General features: G+C 37.2%; 1 protein-coding gene across 1 annotated transcript in view; it reads right to left on the bottom strand.

Moving 5' to 3' along the window:
- LOC121731534 (5-hydroxytryptamine receptor-like) overlaps positions 1-22,421 on the bottom strand; it is a 100,441-nt gene that overhangs the window by 8,139 nt on the left and 69,881 nt on the right. The window contains exons 2-3 of the mRNA XM_042121010.1: positions 5,798-5,875; positions 4,912-5,148 (exon numbers count right to left, since the gene is read on the bottom strand). Coding sequence (XP_041976944.1) covers positions 4,912-5,119 — 208 coding nt within the window. The 5' untranslated portion in view covers positions 5,120-5,148; positions 5,798-5,875. The remainder of the gene's footprint in view (positions 1-4,911; positions 5,149-5,797; positions 5,876-22,421) is intronic.

Here is a 22,421-nt window from a genome sequence, read left to right as displayed (position 1 = left end):
AAAATATTTAAGATTTAAGAAACAAAGAGTTTTTGGTTACTGACCTAGGTATAATAATATGCATTTTTCTTACATGGAACTTCGGACTGTTAAGTTAACTTAAATCGTGCTAGGTTTATCTAGAGATTTTCCTTCAGAAGTAATTTTCTTTCTGAGCTTTAAATATATGAAAATATTAAAAATTTGCTTAAATAAACTAAAAAGGTAATTCATCACAATTTAACATACGAGGTAAATTTATTTTCGTTATTAACAGGCATACATTACGCGGCGTTGGATTTGAAATGACAATGTTCAGCGTCACGCCATTGTGACTAATGGACGCCAATCCCGTGATTCTATTATGGTTCTATTCTGTTCTATTACATTTAATCATAATATTATCACTAGCGAACTGCTCGGATATCCATGGGAGCAGTGTAAATATTGTATGGAATCCATAATTACAAATGGGCAAAAATTCAGAGCAAAAACAAATTGAAAATAACTTCATACTAATATCACAGTCCATGGACTGTGCTAATATCACAGCTAATATTATAAAGGCCGTTTGCAAGGGCGTCGCCAGGGGGGGGCAGGGAGGGGCAGCTGCCCCCCCCCTAGAGATTCTGAAAAAGTTGCCAAAATTAAATATAATGCAAACAACGACCACTATAATATTAAAATTTGGTAATAGATTGAAGGCTCGTAGTACAAGTGAAAAGCTTCATGTGCTGTCGACTTTACCTACAATTCATACCTACTTTTCTCATATAAAGAGAATGAGAAAAGTATGAATTGTTGTAGGTAAAGTAAACTTGCCCCCCCCTGCGCCATCGGCTGGCGACGCCCTTGGCCGTTTGTTTATTACCTTTTTACGCCCAAACCGCTGAACCGATATTGCTGAAATCTGGTATGGCGATTTTTTTTTATGAAATAAGGGGGCAAGCGAGCAAACGGGTCACCTGATGGAAAGCAACTTCCGTCGCCCATGGACACTCGCAGCATCAGAAGAGCTGCAGGTGCGTTGCCCGCCTTTTAAGAGGGAATAGGGTAATAGGGGAGGATAGAGATGGGAAGGGAAGGGAAGGGAATAGGGGAGGGTAAGGAAGGGAATAGGGGAGGGTAGGGAAGGGATTAGGGTAGGGGATTGGGCCTCCGGTAAACTCACTCACTCGGCGAAACACAGCGTAAGCGCTGTTTCACGCCGGTTTTCTGTGAGAACGTGGTATTTCTCCGGTCAAGCCGGCCCATTCGTGCCGAAGCATGGCTCTCTCACGTATAAATTTCACTTGACGGAAAACGAATGCTCGAGAGTGAAACAACGTATTAATTAACCAATAACCATATTATTATTTACTAAGTCTCTTGAAAAACTTTCTCAATACCTAAAAACTGCATTAAGAGGGCGACTAACCCCAAAAATCAAACATCGTCCTCTCTTCTCACTCACGCCCGTCTTTCATATGCCAGGTGAAAAAGAACGACACGGATTCATCGCCAAATTAGTTTTTTCTCAATAACTCGATAAATATACAACATTTTAAAAATCCGCTAGGTCGATCTCTCAATGATAGAATTTTATACAATGTGTTAAAATATTAACTTAGTTCGTGCATTGAACTAAGTTCAGGTTATGGCAATAAATGGAAAATTCGTGAAAATTAGATGCATCTTTGTGATTCTTTTCTATAGAGAAAATTTTAAGATATCGTATTTTTGCTCAGATCGAATTCTCGGACATATAATGTAGTATCTAATTTTAGAAAATGAAACAATTCGGGACTTGTTTTCAAGTATAAAAATGAATTATAAAATCGACATTTTAGGGTTAGTCGCCCCCTTAAGGGCGAAGCCAAACGAGCGTAATTTGTGAGTTGCAGAATTTCGGTTCGGCAGAATTCTGCTGCAAAAGTCCTGTTTGATTTACACGAGCGTAATTTTGTGAGTCATGATTTGTATGAAAAGATATTTACGCGGCAGAAATTCTGCGACTCACAAATTACGCTCGTTTGGCTTCATCGTTAATATACTGATTTAATGCAATACTAAAGTCTAAAGATGACTAAAGATAAGATGACAATTTATAAGGTCATCTATTTTTACTGCACTGTGCAAAAGGTTTATGCGTTATGTTAAGTGACAATATTACATCTGCTTCAAAGCCCAGTCGTTTTAAATGTCATGTTCTAGGCGCTAACGAAATGAAACAGGAATATGTGGAATAGGGAAAGTGGAAAATGTACATGAAATTGACATTTTTAATAACGTTCGTCGGGATTTTCATTTGCTGCATTCTCTGATCTTTTCTTTATGGGTGAAATGTTACGTCCCGAACATTCTACACTTTAACGACGTTTTTAAGGTCTTTTGGGGCTTTTTCATGAATAAATCTGTTATGTTATAGAAAAAATGTGATTGCAGACTGACGTTAGTAACGTAATTAGACAACATTCATACAATATAATAATTGTCTCTTACTACACAGGTAATTATTATTTTTATATCTAATTTTGCTATAATGCATAATAATATGAAAAAGAAATAATTGCGCAATCACAAAGTAAAAGGAAGACTGTATTTTAACGTAATCATTTTATACAATACTGGACTTTATTGCATGGAGCATTTTCCAATTTCCTGAAGAACCCGCGGGTATCCGACATTCTTGGCTAATACCTCAGAGCCTGAAGGCTCTGCCAAACGTATTATCATACACTTTAGTAAGTTATTTGCTTTAATGAGAAGTTCATTCGTGACACACTTCTTAGGAGTGGATTATAAAACAGTTTTTTTTTTAATTTATGTATCATTAGGTTCCTTAAAATTTAATTTCACATACAAATCCACATTCTACGTTCGTCAGCAGTGCCGTAAATAGCCTTTTTTGCGCCCTGTGCGAGCACCTTCGTTTTTTAACCGACTTCCAAAAAGGAGGAGGTTATATGTTCGGCTGTAGATATTTCTTTACTACATTGGGAAACATCTCTGGGGTCGGGGGCGCAGCGGGAACTTATCGGGAGCAATCCGAAAAATAAGGATCTCTCTGGTCTGGACATTCTTGCGCCCCCCAGAGTCTACGCCCTGTGCCTGGGCACCGGTGGCACCGCCCTATTTACGGCACTGTTCGTCAGTTAGTAACAAAATAATGAAAAGCAAAGTATCAAATTATTATGTTCATAATTTATTTGGAAATATATTATTGTTATTCTGTACATAATTAAGTCACCGATGAAAATACGTTTCCCTTTATTTGTAAGCGGCTGAAAGCATAATGAAAGTTTTACCATTACGTCAATAATTTATACGCACTTTATTACCAGAATGTTGCCAAAAATCCAGCTCGCTTTTTACATTAAACTCGTGTAAACTACCACCACTATTATGATATGACTAGTTTTGTTGTATAAATTAGTTTTGATACTTACTGTTTTTACAGACTAAATCTTTTAGTCAAATCTTGAAAAATGTTATTACCACCAGAATCGCTAGTGATAGTGGTATGATTTAAATCAACAAGCGCAATATCGAAAAACGTTGCTGCCTAGACGCTTTCCATCCATATCCATACTTCCATACTAATATTATAAATGCGAAAGTGTGTCTGTCTGTCTGTCTGTCTGTCTGTTACCTCTTCACGCTCAAACCGCTGGACCGATTTTGCTGAAATTTGGCATGGAGATACTTTGAGTCCCGAAAAGGACATAGGATACTTTTTATCCCGGAAAAATGTACGGTTTCCGCGCGATAAACGAATTTTGGCGCAACGGAGTTGGTGTCATCTAGTTTACTATAACTAAAACTAAAATATATCGATAGTACAGATACGTAAGAGTTTCTATGGATATTGAATCTGATATAAGATATAGTAGTAAAAGTCCACTAAGCCCCCCTTGTGTCAGACATGGTTCATACTTTATAGTAGGTGAGGCATATTTAGGGCTAACTTCAGCTCGAATTAGCGCAAGTGGACCTCAGAGACAAAATGGTGTACTCGGAGAAACATGCGGTAGCGGTCATTGACTCCCTGTCAAAAATTTGTCATTTTCAATATAAACCGCTGTGGGAGTATGCGTGGAGGCCGCAAAGGAAGATCTTCCGACCGAGCGAGGTGTTGTGCTCGGTCAGGCCGGAGCCCACGTGATACATTTCAGCTGTCGTATTTATACCGACGCACTTCGATAGTGCGATGCAGGAATGTTATGCGAATTGTGGGTACCGCCACATCACTCCCCCCAGAAGACCGGAGGTCGAATCTTGAAGTCTTGTCGCTTGAGTCGCCACTGCCAGAGAGTTCCAGTGAGTCGGAACTGTTGCAGTGAGTCCCAGTGAGTCGGAACTGTAAGCTGCAGCACGGGATCCAGTGAGTCGGATAGCTGCCGTGCGGGGCCGATGCTACGTGCTGACCAGGAGAGATGTGCTCTGCTTGCTGACCGGTCGGTGTGAGAAAGTCCGATTATGCCGATGCGGAGTCGCCCAGGCCGCGGTACATTGCGGCTAGTGGACGAGGTATCCGATGAGGCGATGCTGGCTGGCGCGGTGCGGAAGGACGGGGGACTGATGATGATGAAGGAGGCGTGTTCTGTCGAAGGTCACCAATGTGGAAATAATGCGTGGCCACTACAAAGGAAGATCTTCCGACCGAGCGAGGTGGTGTGCTCGGTTAGGCCGGAGCCCACGTTATACATTTCAGCTGCCGTATATATTATACCAACGCACTTAGAATTTAGAAAACTTCGATACCTACTGCGATGCAGGAATGTTAGGCAAGTTGTGGGTTCCGACTTCCGCCTCATCGCGATTGACAATGAAGTGTCAGATGTTATCAATCGCGGCTTTGTATAGAAAATGACAAGTTTTTGACAGGGAGTCAATGACCGCTACCGCCATGTTTCGCCGAGTACTACTACTTACTTACTTACTAGTTCTTACCTACTACCGTGGCTAGTATCAGGAGGCCCAGCACGACCGCTTTAGCCGCGGCGCGGAAGAGCGCGGAGGTGGTGTCGGTGGGCTCCCATGTGGCGTTGGTGGTGTTGACCCACAGCTCCGTGGCGTCACTGGCGTTGGTGCCGTTGGTGCCGTTGTACCAGCGCCGGTACATGTCCCACTCCTGCGCCTCATCTTCCGCGCCTTCCATGCTTCCTCACCGAACTATCTCTTCGACAACTGAAATATGTTTGATTGGTCAAAATATAAGAACCGACCAAGGACTACTGAAACAAGTTAAAATGGTCAGAAGATATTATAGCTTTGCTTGGAGTTCTAAGATGGAAAAAGCAGTAACTCGAAATACATAATATATTATGTCTAGTTTTTTGACCTAACTAGATTGTTTATTAACCTTGATCTAATTATTACCATACAATATTAATTAGAAACGAAACGAAAAAGCGAAACAACATACACAGTGTTGTGTAATGCCTAGTATGGAGAGATTAGAGAGTGTACTCTGAGTCCGGACAAAGGACCCGACAACTGTTGCATGTTCTGTGCCTACTGAAATTGCGGACAGTATCATAATTTATAATGTCATTTAGCAACTGCCAACTACCCAGCTTAAAACGGTCTCTATATTAATACCAAAAACATCGACTAAAGCAACATTGTAATGACCGCATAAAGTAAATTTATCTTCCAAAAATACAGCTTTACAAAACTGTTGTGGTGTAAGTGTAAATTTTAATGGCGGGCTCGAGATAAGTAGCTAATTGAGCGTGGCCGAGCCAGGTACTAACTACACCGTGTTATAATGCAAATTTAACTGCCACGGTGCGTGCTACCAAATAACTTAACGAGATATTAAAATGTAACTCACGTTTTTTACTGTATTTTCTTATTATGCGGAGAGCTTCGTCCATGGTTTCGTTTTTTCGGCTGCGACTGTTGAGGATATCTGAAAAAGAATTTTTAGTTTAAACAAACGAATAATCGCACATACGGCACACAAATATTTTTTTTACAAAAAAAAAAAAGTAATTACATAATTATTATTCTGCAGTATACGGAAAATAATTAAACCACAAACGGAAAACGTAAATATGATTTTATTAATTGCTTTTCGGATAATTGGTAACCGTTTACCAAATTGTGTGCATGTTTGTTCGACCAAATACGAGTACCGTAAATACTTCATAAGTTAATAACAAACCAATTAATACAATCAAAGTAAAATGCTTTATTTGGTATAATTAAAAATAATTGTGTTTTATTATTTTATACTCTATGTTCCTAAATACGTAATTTTAAACGTTTGTTACTATCATACATTTTAAAACTGTTTTTTAGGGTTCCGTAGCCAAATGGCAAAAAACGGAACCCTTATAGATTCGTCATGTCTGTCTGTCTGTCAGTCTGTCTGTCTGTCTGTCTTTCCGTATGTCACTGCAACTTTTCTCCGAATCTATAAGAGCTATACTATTGAAACTTGGTAAGTAGATGTAGTCTGTGAACCGCATCGATTTTGATACAAAAATGGCATTTTTTTTCATATAAGATAATATATGTGTGGGGTATCTATGTGTAGGTCTTCAAAAATCATATTGAGGTTTTTAATATAATTTTTTTCTAACCTGAATAGTTTGCGAGAGAAACTCTTTCAAAGTGGTAAAATGTGTGTCCCTCTAACTTCTAAAGTAGGAGCATGATAAGTCTAAAAAAATATATGATGTGTGTTTACTATAAAAACTATAACCAACGAAAATTGGTTTGAACGAGATATAGTAAGTACTAGTTTTTTTACACGTCGTCATGAATGGCAAACCTTACAATATTAACTTTCATTTAATCAACTGAAATATAAAAATAAATCAAAAACCTTTTAATTTCATAAAAAGAAACCTTATTACTGCAGCTGCGGTACCCTTCATGGGCGAGTCCAACTCGCACTTGGCCGGTTTTTTTTTTGAAATGAAATGATCATTTCATTTCATTTCAAATATATTATTGCAAGAATGTAGTGCATTACATAGGTCTTCAAATTAAAAATACTGTTCTAAACATCCTGCCATCCAGGTGGCGTGCAAAAGTCAAAGTAAACATTTAACATAATATTGAAAATTAATTTATAGAATTACAAAATTAGAATTGATTACAAAACGAAGTCCGTGATTATTAAATTAGCATTAAAATATCCATTAGAAGTCAAAATAATGTTAATATTACAGTAAGTAATAATAAATTATAATTCATATATTTTTGGATACTATAAAAACTTTTTTCTGCTAGCCACTTTGTAATTTCTCTTTTGAATACTAGGTTATTAAGGTCTTTAAAATGATTTGGCAATTTATTATATATTTTGATGGCATTAATGTATACATTTCGTTTAAAAATATCAAGCCTGGGGCATATATAATTTAAATTTATTTCAGGTAATGGCTGTATTTTGTTAAAACCAATTATTTTTCCGATGACAACAACATACCATAGGTACACATTAGGGTTGTTGAGGAAGTGATTATGAGGAAGAGGAGGAGGAAGAGGAATGGTCACGCGCAAATTTAGAGGATGCGGATGAGGAAGAGGATATTTTTTGAGGAAGAGGATGCGGATGAGAAAGCGGATGAGGAATGGGATGATAGGAAATTATAAATACTAGCGGACCCAACCCAAAAGCCTTTGTCCTGTCTGTACATAACTAGACCTACACAAAAAATAATTAAAAGGGCATTTTCCAGTGGACCAAACTATGATTATTCTAAACCATTCACAAAACACACACAATACAGAATAATCAAAATCGGTCCAGCAGTTAAGGAGGAGTTCAGTAACATACAAAACACACAAAAAAAAGATGAGTGAATAATACAATTCTCGCGCTCTGGCGTGTCACGTGTGCGTTGCTATGATTGGATACGCCGTACGCGACGCGCATGCGCAGTGAAATTCCTCATAAATTCCTCTTCAATTTTGAGGAAGCGATAGGGGAAGAGGATTTTTATTTTTATTTATGAGGATGCGGTAACGGTTGAGGAACCCAAAATATTGCGGAACTTCCGCATTATGAGGAAGCGGAAGAGGAATCCTCAGCAACCCTAGTACACACATCTTTAAAAACTTTAGCTTAAATTACTAGCGTTTTAAGATTCCCCCTAAGTAAGTACATTATAAATATTACGTTTAAAAGATTGAAAACGCTACATAACATACAGTAACTAAATTCATTCTAGATTATTCGAATCAGGGTACGCACACATTTAGAGCACGATATTAAAAGCACTGGGTATACTTGCACCAAAATACTCTAGGTATGTCGTGTGACCTAGAAAAGAGTGAGTTTTGATGAGTCTGTGAGACGCGGACAACCGGTGGGTTGATCGTGCCCGTAACTTTGCCTAAGCGGTGAGTGGAGCACCATGGGGTTATAGTGGGTAGTTCCTCGGGGAGTCCCACATACCTCGGCCGATGTACCCAATCCGCCGGGGATGCACAAAGCATTTCCCCATGTAAAAAAGGTATATCGTGCGAGTTTGTGGCTAAGTACTACTGTAAGATATTTATATTTTGTACTACTAATACGCTAATTTACTACTCCAAATTTTAATTGTCAAGACTTTGTGTCTAAACATACTAGGCCGAAAATACGCAGCCGAAGTTCGGCATGATTACGTCAGCAATGCGCTACGTAATCATGCCGAATGCCGACGTAATTTCGTCATGGTGTGTCATCGGTAATTTAAAAGAATCGTAATCATGCCGAACTTCGGCCGTGTATTTTCGTCCTAGTGAGTTTAGACACTTAAAAGCCCCTAAGCTTATTATGTTTTATTGAGTAATGTGGGCCCATAGCTCACAAGTGTGTCAAGGCCTGGTGATATACCATTTGTTCGTCTAATACCTGCTTAAATGTGTTTGTTCGTGCGAAAATCATTTGACTGTGTTCATGGCATGGAAATAAGTTGTATAATATACGTGTAGAGAAAATTAGTTACATTACCGAACTACTTTGTAGCGTCCATTGTATGATATTACGACATTTTTAACCGACTTAAGAAAAAAAAAGGTTATATAATATAATATATAATTATATTATATCAGTCTCGAGTTGTAATAGTTTATTATTATTTATTCTACAAATGCACTTATCAGTATAAAAAGTAGCCATTAGCCGATTCTCAGACCCACTGAATATGCATATAAAATTTGGTTAAAATCAGTAAAGCCGTTTCGGAGGAGTACGCGGACTAACATTGTGACACGAGAATTTTATATTATATAAGATATAAGTATATTTTATTTTATACACTTTAGCTGTCTATACTTTAGTATTATTATATCGACTAAAGAGGACTAAAGGTACAAGTTGGAACCGAGCGACACGCGACAACTGCAGACGACGTGTCGTCGCGACACTACTGGTTTGTATGTATTTCTATGAAATACCCTCCGCAGCTAGCGACACGAAGCTAGCGACACTTATTCATAGAAACTAGAGATCGCCCAATGGCCGAAATTCGACCTTAGTTTCAATGACATTATGACTACTACCTATATTTTGTAAAAAATATTGACTTTATCTTTTTTTTCCAACTCTTGTCTCTGGGACTTAGCTGATCTCAGACTGGCCGTGTAAGCATTGTCTAATAGTATCTTAGATTCAATAAAAAAAAAACTATAATCCATTTTCAATTTGTCAATTTCAACCATAAATAAAAGAGTATAATTCGTATGTATAGGCTTGTCACTCAAAAATCTGTCATTTCTCATGTTTGTGTGTTGTAGTGTGTGTAATGTTTTATTTGATAATTTCAAAATAATATTAGCTAGTATATGACATTCTTTGGTTTATTGTTTTTTTTTTTTTTATCTTTATTTAAGGAGTTTTAGTTCTTACAAACTACGCCACTCCGTTAGACCATCTACATGGTTTATTGTTTGCTTTTTTTTTTTGCTTTAGTGTGTGCAGTGTATTGTATTTATGTTTGAATAAAATTTTTATTATTATTATTATTATTTCTTTGAATATTAGTTTGATGCACTCCTTCACCATATAAACTATAACTGTGCAAAATTTCATGCAGCTACGATTCCCCAATTTTTGTAAAAAGGGTTACAAAGTTTTTCGTTCGCGTATTAATATTATGATGATACACAGAAACCAGTAGTGGCGACGACACGTCGTCTGATGCCGCTTCATGTAGCGGGCTTCCAACTTATTCGTTTTTCAGTCCCAAAACTCTTTACTTGATCGTTTTTGTTCCTAAAAGTTAAAACTTTCTATATAGGTACGCAATGGAAATAAAAATGACGCGTTATTTCAATATGATTGTCTCGTTATAAGATTTAATTACATTACGATTGTTTCATTTACGAGTATAAATTATAATCATATTTAAACACTAGATCAGGCTTAATATATCTAAAACATTTTCGAATCTCATTATGTTTCGTCTGAAATATTGAGATAATATCGGCGACGCGCCGGTCTTGATATTATTAAACGCTTCATCCTGAACATTTATTATTTTATAATCCGGGTTGAAATATTATGTCCGTTTGTCTTCATTTTGGAACATTCGTGAGCGCAGAGATATTGCGACTTACTCGGGAATAATGATTGTTATTAATTACGTCTTACTTGTTAAGATAAATTTAGTAAACTAGGTGTTACCAAGGTCTGATTGTGTTTGTTTAATTGACACTTGACAGATAAGGACAGCGGACCATTATAAGTATCTGTCTTCACACGTCACAATGTTAGGCCGCGTACTCCTCCGAAACGGCTTTACTGATTTTAACCAAATTTTATATGCATATTTAGTGAGTCCGAGAATCGGCTACTGGGTACTTTTTATGTTGATAAGTGCATTTGTTGAATAAATAATAGTAAATTATTACAGCTGGAGACTGACGGCGACCATTGTTTGTGCGACGGGATAGCGATGGACGTTGCCATGGTGACATACTTATTTAGTCACTTCAATCAAATAATACGGCCGAAATACTTTATATGGCAAAGAAACGTTTGCCGGGACAGCTAGTATTCTATATAATATTATGTATAGAACACCTGCAGCTCTTCTAATGTTGCGAGTGTCCATGGGCGACGGAAGTTGCTTTCCATCAGGTGGCCCGTTTGCTCGTTTGCCCCCTTATTTTATAAAAAAAAGCCTAACAGCGACCTGTTACCTGCGACCTCGTTCCAGTAGAGCTATAACAGGAATTAAAAGTTGAAAGCTTTTTAGCGACATGTGGATCATCACGCACGGTTTGGCCGCGTTTCAACGCTTTACTATAATAGACATGACATATTAAATCTATAATATTATGTTAAACTTTCTGCGCCCCAAATTACCAGTTTGCGTCCGTAAAAATACGTTATTTCGAATATGAAAAATAGGTGTTGGCCGATGCTCAAATTTACCTGCTTAACACGTTCGTTCCCACTACGATTTTCATGATGTTTTCTCGGATGCCGCCTACATTCTACGGCGGACTTGCCAGGTGAGTCGCCGGCAATGCAATATATTAAATTGAATCGACTAGCCATGTAAGTTCACTGGCACTACGTAAGGGTAAATTCATTTTTTTTGTGACCGTTACAGTGTAACTAAGGTGTTTAACGCAATTAAAAAGTGTTAGGTGTTGTTGTAGGACTATTCAGCTTGTAAAAATGGCAAAAAACTATTTGCTTAAATTAGTTTCGTAATTTAAGCAGTGGTTATCAATCTTTTAAAATTTGGTTATTGTTACTCTCTAAACTATTTATGTTAGTTTTTATTGTGTCAGAGACGGTGTTTGAAAAGAAATCCAAGAAATAGAAAATATGACATGAGTGACAACTAATGAAATACATGAAAAAAAAAAATATCATGTTTCCTCCGTTATTATCATGTTATATTATATGTTTCCTTGGATCCTAATTTTTTTCATTTTTATTATCCTATTTCCGATGAAGACAAATCCGAAAACACAAAAATCATCAAAATCTGTTTAGCCGTTCTTCAGTTATAATTAGTGTAACTAACACGACTTTCTTTTAAATAATATATAGATTCTAATGTAACTAGTTCCATATCACAAGTATGTAGGTAGTCCATGCTACTATGTTGACGTCGTTTTCTAACATGTACATATTTACAGTTTGAGGATCTATGTCCGTGAACTCACCTGGATAGTTCAAGGCATTGCAGAATCGTCTTTTTCCTTTCAAAAATAAACGGTATCTCCACGTCCGGCCCACCGCATACATCTTTAGTTTAGCATATATTTAGTCTAAACTATAATTTGAGCAGAAAATACGGATGCATTTTGGAAATATGTATTACTGAAAAACACTGAACTCACCAGGACGACTCACGTCGGCACTGGAATCATCAAATTTACCTGAACTATAGGTACAGGTGACTCGGTGGCACTGAACGTGTTAAGAAGCATTTTAAATTTCATTAGTAAAGAATAAAGATCTATTTGGGAGGAATTGGGCGCGTAAGAAAAGATGAATTCATATATTAGACATCTATTTCTACTCTGTTTAGCCTCTACATTTTTTGCGCTCTAACGCAAAATCGCAAATAAGGATGAAGGTACAAAAACTAGGGATTGAAGACGCTTACCACAATATCGTAGCTTGCCAAAAGTCATTACATCTGACGACTACTTAATAACCTCATAAAAAGTACCAATAATAAGTCTGACATAAAAATGATATATTTTCCTACCTCTATATTGTACGTATAATAATTTAGATACGAATTTGTGCTTAGTAGGTACGTAGTATCTCTTAGGTAATAATTTTTATTTCTGGCGGCTTTTAGTAGACATATTTTTATAGTACATCTATAATATTATATTTTGCTATATGAGCCGTAACATAATATCCTAATGAAAGCGTTGTCAAGAATCTTAAGTAAGTCTACATAATATAATATTATTATGTTATAATATTATGTAACACTGGGTAAACATTTTTAGTAAAGTCATAAATAATTCATCCTTAATATTTATTTGAAGAGATTTTAAATTTTTCTTCCCTCAGAAATGACTTCCATATTTCTAAAAGGGCCCTAAACGTTTGTACTTATGAAATTATAATAATTTTATGCCGAAGAAAATCTCTTTGGGAAAGTTTTTTGTGTTCGAAGCCCTCGGGTTTTTCAATTGTAAAAAGAATTTTATTTTTAACGCTGAACAAATTTTAAGTTATTTTGGAAATAGATATAGGCATGGGCGTACCAAGGGGGGGGAGGGGGGCTCAGCTGCCCCCCCCTGGATCATGTTGACGTCCCTACTAAGTATATTATCTAGTACTTTTATCTATTAAAATCAAAAATTAAGAAAACGAATTTTTACCATTTGTTTGCAATACAATATTTACACAACTAAAAATTATATTTTTTTATTCTTTATAAACTCCTAGCTTATAAAAAATCTGATTTGCCCCCCTCTGGCCCAGAACCTAGGTTATTTGCCCCCAGAACCTGGGTACGCCCATGGATATAGGAACAAATAAATTTTAATGGAAAGTATTTATTGCATTATTTTTTGAATTAGAAGTTTTTAATCGACTTCATAAAAAGGAGGTTATCAATTCGACCTGTATGTATGTAATATTTTCAGAACTGCCCAGTTTTCATATAATATGTTAGTCTATATCAGCGTCTGAACAAATGTGCCAAATTTCAAAAGTGTATATATGTATGTTTTTATGTCTGTGTTCGCATATCTCCGGATCCTGTTGGAGTCCGATTTAAGTAATTCTTTTTTTGCTGTACTAGGTATGGTTCAACTTAGGGAATGCTGTAAGTTTCATCAAAATCGGTTGCGTCGTTTTTGAGATAGGGAATTTTAATTTTTAATTAAGTACGTACAATTTTGAAGTCGGTCTTACCTTTTTAAAATACTATTATAATTTATGTGTTCGTTAATGTATATATCTACTATCTACGTACCTACTTCCAGTAAGGTACTTTCCACTGACTACTACTTATTTTCTGCCATACTTAACTAATTATAAAATCTATTTGAATAAGCTTTGCCGACCACCTCGAAGTTTCATTCAATATTTTCATAAGACGTTTCTATTCATCTCGTACCAGCGATGGTTTTAAAAAGTTTTAAAAGTGTTCTCGGAGCCTTTATTTGCAGCCTTTAAGCGTACACTTCAAAACAATAGCGGACAAAGTCGGTAAATATACAGCCCTATTCAAAATTTAGTTGTGGCCAGCGTATAAACACAATGTTAAAAGTGTCGGGCTAAAATAACTAGGAGTGTGAATTTTAAATTCCGAACGAAAATGTTGAGCAAGTTGTCAATTTATTTTCACTTGAGGTCAGCGTCGGACTCGGCGGTCACAGTACGACCTCTATTCATTTCCAGTCGGAATATAAAATAATATTTTGTGTAAGTACCTAATTTATATTTTGCAGATGTGTTTTTTTTTTAAGAAATAAGGGGGCAAACGAGCAAACGGGTCACCTGATGGAAAGCAACTTCCGTCGCCCATGGACACTCGCAGCATCAGAAGAGCTGCAGGTGCGTTGCCGGCCTTTTAAGAGGGAATAGGGTAATAGAGGAAGGTAGGGATGGAAAGGGAACGGAATAAGGGAGGGTAGGGAAGGGAATAGGGTAGGGGATTGGGCCTCCGGTAAACTCACTTACTCGGCGAAACACAGCGCAAGCGCTGTTTCACGCCGGTTTTCTGTGAGGACGTGGTATTTCTCCGGTCGAGCCGGCCCATTCGTGCCGAAGCATGGCTCCCACGTCTAAATATACGGTTATATTATTCTTTAGACATTTTATATATACAGGGTGTAACAAAAATAAGTGATAATACTTTAGTGTGTGTACGTGTTCCTTGTAGAGAGTTCACACGAAAAACGAAAATTTTTTTTCACTTTTGTATGGGCAAGGGCCCGAGCGTCACGAGTTTCCCCATACAAAAGTGAAAAAAAATTTCAGCGCTGCTACTTTCACAGACCACAGTGAACTCTCTACAAGGAACACGTACACATCCTAAAGTATTATCACTTATTTTTTTTACACACTGTAGAGACATAAAAGTAGATGCTTCACTACAAATAGACACAAGAACAGCCAAGTTAGCTAAGCACGCGCTATTCTACTTGGCCTGTTATAGCCTGTTTATGGGACCAAAAATTATGCCAATTGGCTAGAATCCAGTGTGAGTTTGCTATGAAAATTACACGCAGATTTCAAGCCAAATGTGCTATAATGCGAACATACAAGTCACATATAAGAGCGAGTGCGCACTGCTCCAGTGCGTTACGGTGCATTGCGTTTTGGAATGGAATAACGAATTGTCAGAGACGGATTAACCCTTAATCAAATTGCCTAGGACATCACGTCTGAGGGGGCACCGGAAGAGTAAAGGTATAGAGACCGATTCTAGTTCAGATACGGATAGGGGGGCTCACAGGCATGGATTGCTTAGGGCATCAAGTAGTCTTAATCCGTCACTCCGAATTGTATGTCACATATTTTATTCTGCGTTGCGGCGACGCATGTTAACATGATACAAAAGGATGACAACGCAGCGATCATTATTGAAGTAAGACATAGGTTTTACTTCACCTCTATTCTCTAATATATCTAGCTTCCCCCGTAGAAAAGTGGCAAAACGCTAACGCTAACGCTAGCGCTACAAAATGTATGGATTTGACATTAGTATTCGCTAGCGAAGCGATGACTTATGTCAAATCGCATACATTTTGTAGCGCTACGTTAGCGTTAGCGCTTTGCCACTTGTCTACAGGCCCTTATTATAAAAATTAATATTAATGTAAAACGCTGATACAACGGCGAACCGCAACGCAACGAAGCAATGTAGATTCGCTATTAAAGTCTTTGTAATACGCTGATCACTCGATTTAATTAAACTCGGAAAATCCTTGTGAAAAATTTTAATTATGGCTTAAATTAAACCGATAGCGGAATATTAGCTGTGAAATACAGCGCCGGTGCAGGTGTTGGGGTAAACTTGTGCCACAGTATATTTTCTATAGTAGAGCCGTATGTTGGGAAACTGTCGCTAAAGAGAAAGACAAGTTTTACGCTTGTTTGAGCTACATGGTTTTGGTACTTAAGGTAAAACCGCACTAGGCGTAACTGTACTGCAGCGGAGCGATCCTACACTTTACTTGTATCTCTTCGAAACTTTATCATAATATTATTGTCTAAGCCTTAGGGAATAGGGGTATCTTTTGCGTAGTTCCGCTGCGCACTGCAGTGTAGTTGCGCCTAGTGCGGACTCATCTTTATAGAGTTATCTGAAATCACACATAAGTGTGCGAGCGCCCGATTCAGGCGGTCTAGTATGAGGTTGGTCTACTGTGTGTTATGGATATTGTGCTAGGTCCTACGTGTTTGAAAAGTGAGAGACAAGTAATTATGTTTACCGTATATTGCAAGCGCAGCTGCAGTTCCAAAATTAACAAAAAATATTGAGAGTGGGCCCTGTGCCCGAACGATAAAAAAATCCACCTTATACTTCACTATTTTACACCCCAGTCCCATTTCTAATGCAAGGCGATGTCCGTCCTTGCATCTTTTTTTTTTAATTAAATAAAGGGGCAAACGAGCAAACGGGTCACCTGATGGTAAGCAACTACCGTCGCCCATGGACACTCGCAACATCAGAAGAGCTGCAGGTGCGTTGCCGGCCTTTTAAGAGGTATTACGCTCTTTTCTTGAAGGTTTGCAGGTCGTATCGGTCCGGAAATACTGCTGATGACAGTTCATTCCAGAGTTTTACAGTGCGCGGCAGAAAGTTACGCGAAAAACGCACTGTGGAAGACTGCCACTCATCAAGGTGATGAGGATGGTATGTTTTTCGCGTGGGACGATAGCGAAAAGTTGCAGGTGGTATGATTCCGAACAATTCCTCAGAGCACTCCCCGTGATACAACCGATAGAGGATGCAGAGTGAAGCTACATCTCGGCGTAATTCTAGGGGGTCCAAGCTGATTGAAACACTATGGCAGCCAACAATTCGAGCAGCCCTTCGTTGGATATGATCCAGAGGGAGCAGTTGGTATTTTGGCGCCCCTGCCCAGAGATGAGAACAATATTCCATATGAGGCCGAACCTGCGCCTTGTAGAGTTGTAGGCGTTGGTCCGGACTGAAGTACTGTCTCGCTCTGTTAAGAACGCCAAGCTTCTTCAAGGCTAATTTGGCCTTACCCTCAAGATGATATCGGAACTGGACTTCGCTCGATATGTTGACGCCAAGTAGGAGTAGCAAGTCAATGCTAGGAGAGATGGTTAAAGATGTGCCCTCGAAACGAGGATAAACGACCATTGGTGACTTTTTAGTGGTGAACGCGCAGACTTGTGTCATGGTGGGGTTGAATTGGACTAAGTTACGTCTACCGCATTCAGAGACCTTCTCCAATGAATTCTCCACCTTAGACACAAGTTCGTTTCGATTCTCAGTGACATTTTGCCGAGAATTAATATTAGGGGAGCCGGTATATACAGCATCACCTGTACTATCATCCGCATAGCAATGAATGCCGTTGGTTTGTAACATGTCATTGATATGCAGTATGAATAGAGTATATATAAGATATATAGCTGACAAATTATATATCTATAAGATATATAGCTGAAAAATTATATTTATAAGGCGTTTAAGGGTCAGCCACACATTGATGCAACGCAAACGTCAAAATGACATAAATATTATTAAATTGGACGCTGTTAAGCATTCGTGTACTAACCCACAAAAAATTACGTATTAAGTTATGAGTGCAGTTATGTTCTTTAGATGATTTTTTAACAAGCCTGCATTCAAAATTTAGCAAAAAAAAAATTGTGGGTTAGGAGTTAGGACACTAATGCTTAACAACGACCATTTGAACCCCTGCATCTGTGCGTGGCTTTTAATTATCTCATTAGTGATTACGTAATTAAAATTAGGTAATGATACTTTAATAGCGCATGCGGGTACAATTAAAAATATTATAGTATTTTGTTTTGTATTAAATCAAAATAGGAGCATACATCAGCGGTGAGCTTAATGTATTGGTTTTCGGTGCGTTTTGTGTTGAAATGATTATGCGGGGTGATTATCGTTGACGCTAATGGCTGATGAGTGATGACACGATATGAAAACAGTTTTATGGCCGGCGCAAACTGACGACCGATGATCGAAATCATCAGACTACACATCATTTTCATGAGGTGAAGCTACTGTCTATATTATGTATATAAGTAGCAGGTGGCGGCGTCTAAAATGTGTAGCGACAACGCGCTACATTTTGTCGCTCGTTTGTGTCGACGCTGAATCAATAAAGTCGTAAATAATTACAGACATTAAAACGACAGAATTGATTTTACAGTTGCAATAATACCGGGGTGTGCAGCTGCATGCTGTTATTAAAATTTTGCTGCCATATAGGTTTGTAGAACTTTAGAATTTAGAATTTTATTATAACGTACGTTTTAAACTGAAAAAACTTTTAAATTAAGATATAAAGTACACCAATTTGCAATTAAAGACTATACTTGTCAGTGGAGGAGTTAAGGATTAGCATATCGCTCTTCAAAATGGTAGATATAATAGGAAACCGATATAAATGGTATTGTAAGCCACTAATATCTACTAATTGTTACTAACTAACATTTCGCGTTATATTATTACAAATTTTATAATATATAAGGATCAGTGCTGAATGTCTTTCTCAGACTTTACTGTAAGATATAGAATAAGTGCAGCCTACGCGTAATGAACCATTCATTCTGTATGAACCGTACAAAGTCACAAAACAAATGACGGATTAGCCGGCGAGCGCATCAGTAAAATGTTGACGACAGCGACTTCAGGATTATTTAAGTTAAGAGGATACACCAGGGGCAAGAGAAATTGAAAATAGGTATTTGAAAATGTATTGCTGTCTCACCAATCTCAAGTCTCCCACCGCAGAGCGCGATAGAGACTACACGACAAAAGTTCTAATAAAAGAATAGAAAATATTCGATTCGTTGTCCGCTGATTCCTTCTCCAAAACTTAACCGATTTAAGTACTTTTTCATTAAGAATTAAAGCAAGGCTTGACCTGTGTTCCTATGTTTCATTTTTTTTTTGTATATTTTAGCCAGTTTGGTTTTCTGAGTGTTTTAACACAGAGGAAAATCTGGCCATTTTTTTGGGTTTTTGGACGTTCTTATCTTTTTTAATAATAAAATTATAAAAAAAAAAAAAAAAACATAGGGACATGCAACTAGTGACCATAGATATTCAGGAAAAAAATCATCAACTCTACCGACATTATCCAGGGGGAAACAGGGCACAACGTTTGTATGGAAAAACGGTGGTGTGGACTCCTCTTAAGGCGACGCCTTGATAATTTGGCTGTAGCGATATCGATTTTTCTCAGCAATGACTAGAGCTAAGAAATTAAAGTTCATTGTCAGTATTCATCATGTATTTGTCTTTGAATTACCCATAGCATAACACGATTGGCCAACTTTTATAACACAGAATACTCAATCAAAAAGACCTCTGTTAAAAAGATAATTTTGCCAACAGAGGAGTAATTTCGCTGTGTAGCTTTGTTTATACGCTTTATTTATTGATAATTTATTTATGCTATGATAAAAGCTAAAAAACTTGCTTATCTTTAATATACAATGCTAAATAAATATTTAAAAAGTAATCGGACAACTTCAAAATTTATTTAAACAGTTTCGTATTGTTTTAAACATTGTATAAATTAAAATGGCGCCAGTGCAAGGTAACTGCCCTCGAAATGGCATAGAGCTTAGAATTAGGGATTTGCGATTAGATTTATTACAGGACAGTCTACGAGATAGAACTGCTCCGATTTTATAAGACAGATTATTTAAATTAGCCTGTCCGATGAATACAAAAGAAAAGGTTAAGTATTACATTTTTATGATATATGCATTCATCAAAGAAAATGATATTGACCTTTACGAATTTTTAACGAGAGTAAAAATAATTGTGTGGCTGACAGAAAACGTTTTTCAAACATCTGATGCGTAGTTGTTACTTTTAGTATTAATAGCTAGTTAGTTCTGTCATAAAATATATTTTTGAAAAGCTGTTTTTTATAAAATACTAGCTGTCCCGGTGAACTTCGTGTCACTTAAAAACCTTCCCTGGACTTCTACGAATATTTTAAGACTAAAATTAGCCCAATCCGTTCAGCCGTTCTCGAGTTTTGCGCTTAGCAACACATTCAGCGAGTCATTTTTATATTATAGATTATTTTACATACGGATTGTAAAGTGTAGTAGTACATTTCTTTTTCCCGACGCTTCGGATTTCCACAATTTTCGGTTTACGTGTTCACGACCTAAGATCTTTCACATATTGTGTCCTATTTTCCGAAGTCGTAGTAGTAAATAGTAGAACTCTTTAATATTATAAATATTACTATTCCAATTTACCATATTTACTAAATCCATTAGAGATCAATATCAGACTGTTACCTCTTCCCGCCTTAACCGTTGAACTGATTTTGGTGAAATTTAGTATGGAGATACTTCGAGTCCTGGGAAAGGACACAGGGTACGTTTTATCTCGAAAAAATGTGCGGTTCCCGTGCGAAACACGTATTTTGGAAGAACAAGAAGGAAAAAAGAGGCAACGGAGTTGTGGCTTGTGGGCTTTTTTTTATGAAATAAGGGGGCAAACGAGCAAACGGGTCACCTGATGGAAAGCAACTTCCGTCGCCCATGGACACTCGCAGCATCAGAAGAGCTGCAGGTGCGTTGCCGGCCTTTAAGAGGGAATAAGTTAATAGGGGAGGGTAGGGATGGGAAGGGAAGGGAATAGGGGAGAGTAGGGAAGGGATTAGGGTAGGGGATTGGGCCTCCGGTAAACTCACTCACTCGGCGAAACACAGCGCAAGGAGAACGTGGTATTTCTCCGGTCGAGTCGGCACATTCATGCCGAAGTATGGCTCTCCCACGTTTAAAACGGCTTAATCTAGCTTAATAACAAAAGCTTAATACTTTATCAAAATGGCAGCGCTAATATACAAAGCTATGTCATGCAGCTTAATATCCCCACATCATGCACAAAGTAAGATCGCAGCTCGGAACGTGCTGAAGCTATATTACCTAGCAGTAAATTACCTAAGGCGGCGTGAAAGCCTTTCGGTGTTTACTCAGCCCCATCCATGGCCCATCAAGCCTACAGATTGTGCTATTATCCAAATATATTGCTGACGCGTTCCCATTGTTTATCGCTCGCTTCCCGACGATATGACGTGTTGGTTTGTCACATTGCTGTCATATTGTCGGTAAGTGGTCGGAAGCAAGTTGGTAATTAATATAGTTTCCTTGTTTGGGTTGGCAGGGATTCGCAAAGTTAAAGCAAAAATTAGTATCTCAGGGATTATGTTGAAAAGGTCAGATTATTTTTGTCTTAAAAACATTTTTGTTTAAAAAAATTTTTATAATATGTCAGATATTTTTCAGGTGAAAATGAAAAAGCAGTATTTTATGATTAGTTAAACTTTTAATATCACCATAATATCTTAATTAAAATATGTGTCTTATCAATATCAATAAAGATTTTTCGGGCAAAATTCTATCACCAATAAATTGATATAAAATCATTGGATTTTCCTAGTAAATTTACGCAAGAAAACGAGTTTTAAGGTTAACATTATTGGAGTATGATTAATCACAAAGTAATTAAACTAACGTTAATCAAAGGATTATAATCCAAAAAGTCCAAAAATATAACTTCACATGCGCTACAATTTTTTTCAATTCGTAACGACAAATTGATATTGGAATGTTTGCTATCATCTTCTTACTTCAGTTTTCCAACAAAAACGGTAATAAATATTGCACTCAGAATAAAATATTAGATAAGGTCTGTAAACGACGTTAATCTATTTTAAGGATAAGTACTTTGGTACTTTAACGATTTTTATTGTTTAAATATTTTTGGTAAACAAACCTTACACCGACCTCAATTATATCCATATTTGCATTATAAATATACTAAACTGATGTAAAAATGTCTCCACAGTTTTTAGGAACCATAACCTAACCACAAGTGAATAGTGACGAGATGAGTCATACAATGGTCATACAAAACGTCACATGAAATAAAAAAATGTATATTTTGTGATTAAGCATGGTTTGAACCATATCCTTGGTATCAAATCATACTTTTTATATGCTATGATGTTCCCGCGTCAGCCATTTTGATATTTGAGCAATTAATTGCATCACCAGGGACCCAATTAAGCTAATAAAATAGCCGCCATAAAGACGTCTACCCTTTTCATCTCGTGTCTAATGGGATTTTCGCCACTATACCTACTATATCTTAATTATTTCTAATGACTCTGTTATGTAGCTCATAATATTATTTGAAACGTGAAAAGAAAGTTTAAAAGCTCATTTTGTTTACATCTAGTAAAGTAGTAGTTGGCCGCAACTTCACTGTCCCGAAGTTCTTTCGTACTGAAACCGTACATTTTCGGGAAATCCG

This window comes from Aricia agestis, chromosome 11 (genome assembly GCF_905147365.1).
Source record: "Aricia agestis chromosome 11, ilAriAges1.1, whole genome shotgun sequence".
Classification (NCBI taxonomy): Eukaryota; Metazoa; Arthropoda; class Insecta; order Lepidoptera; family Lycaenidae; genus Aricia; species Aricia agestis.
The sequence above is the reverse complement of the archived record's forward strand: the minus strand, read 5'-3'. Positions and strand labels throughout refer to the sequence as shown.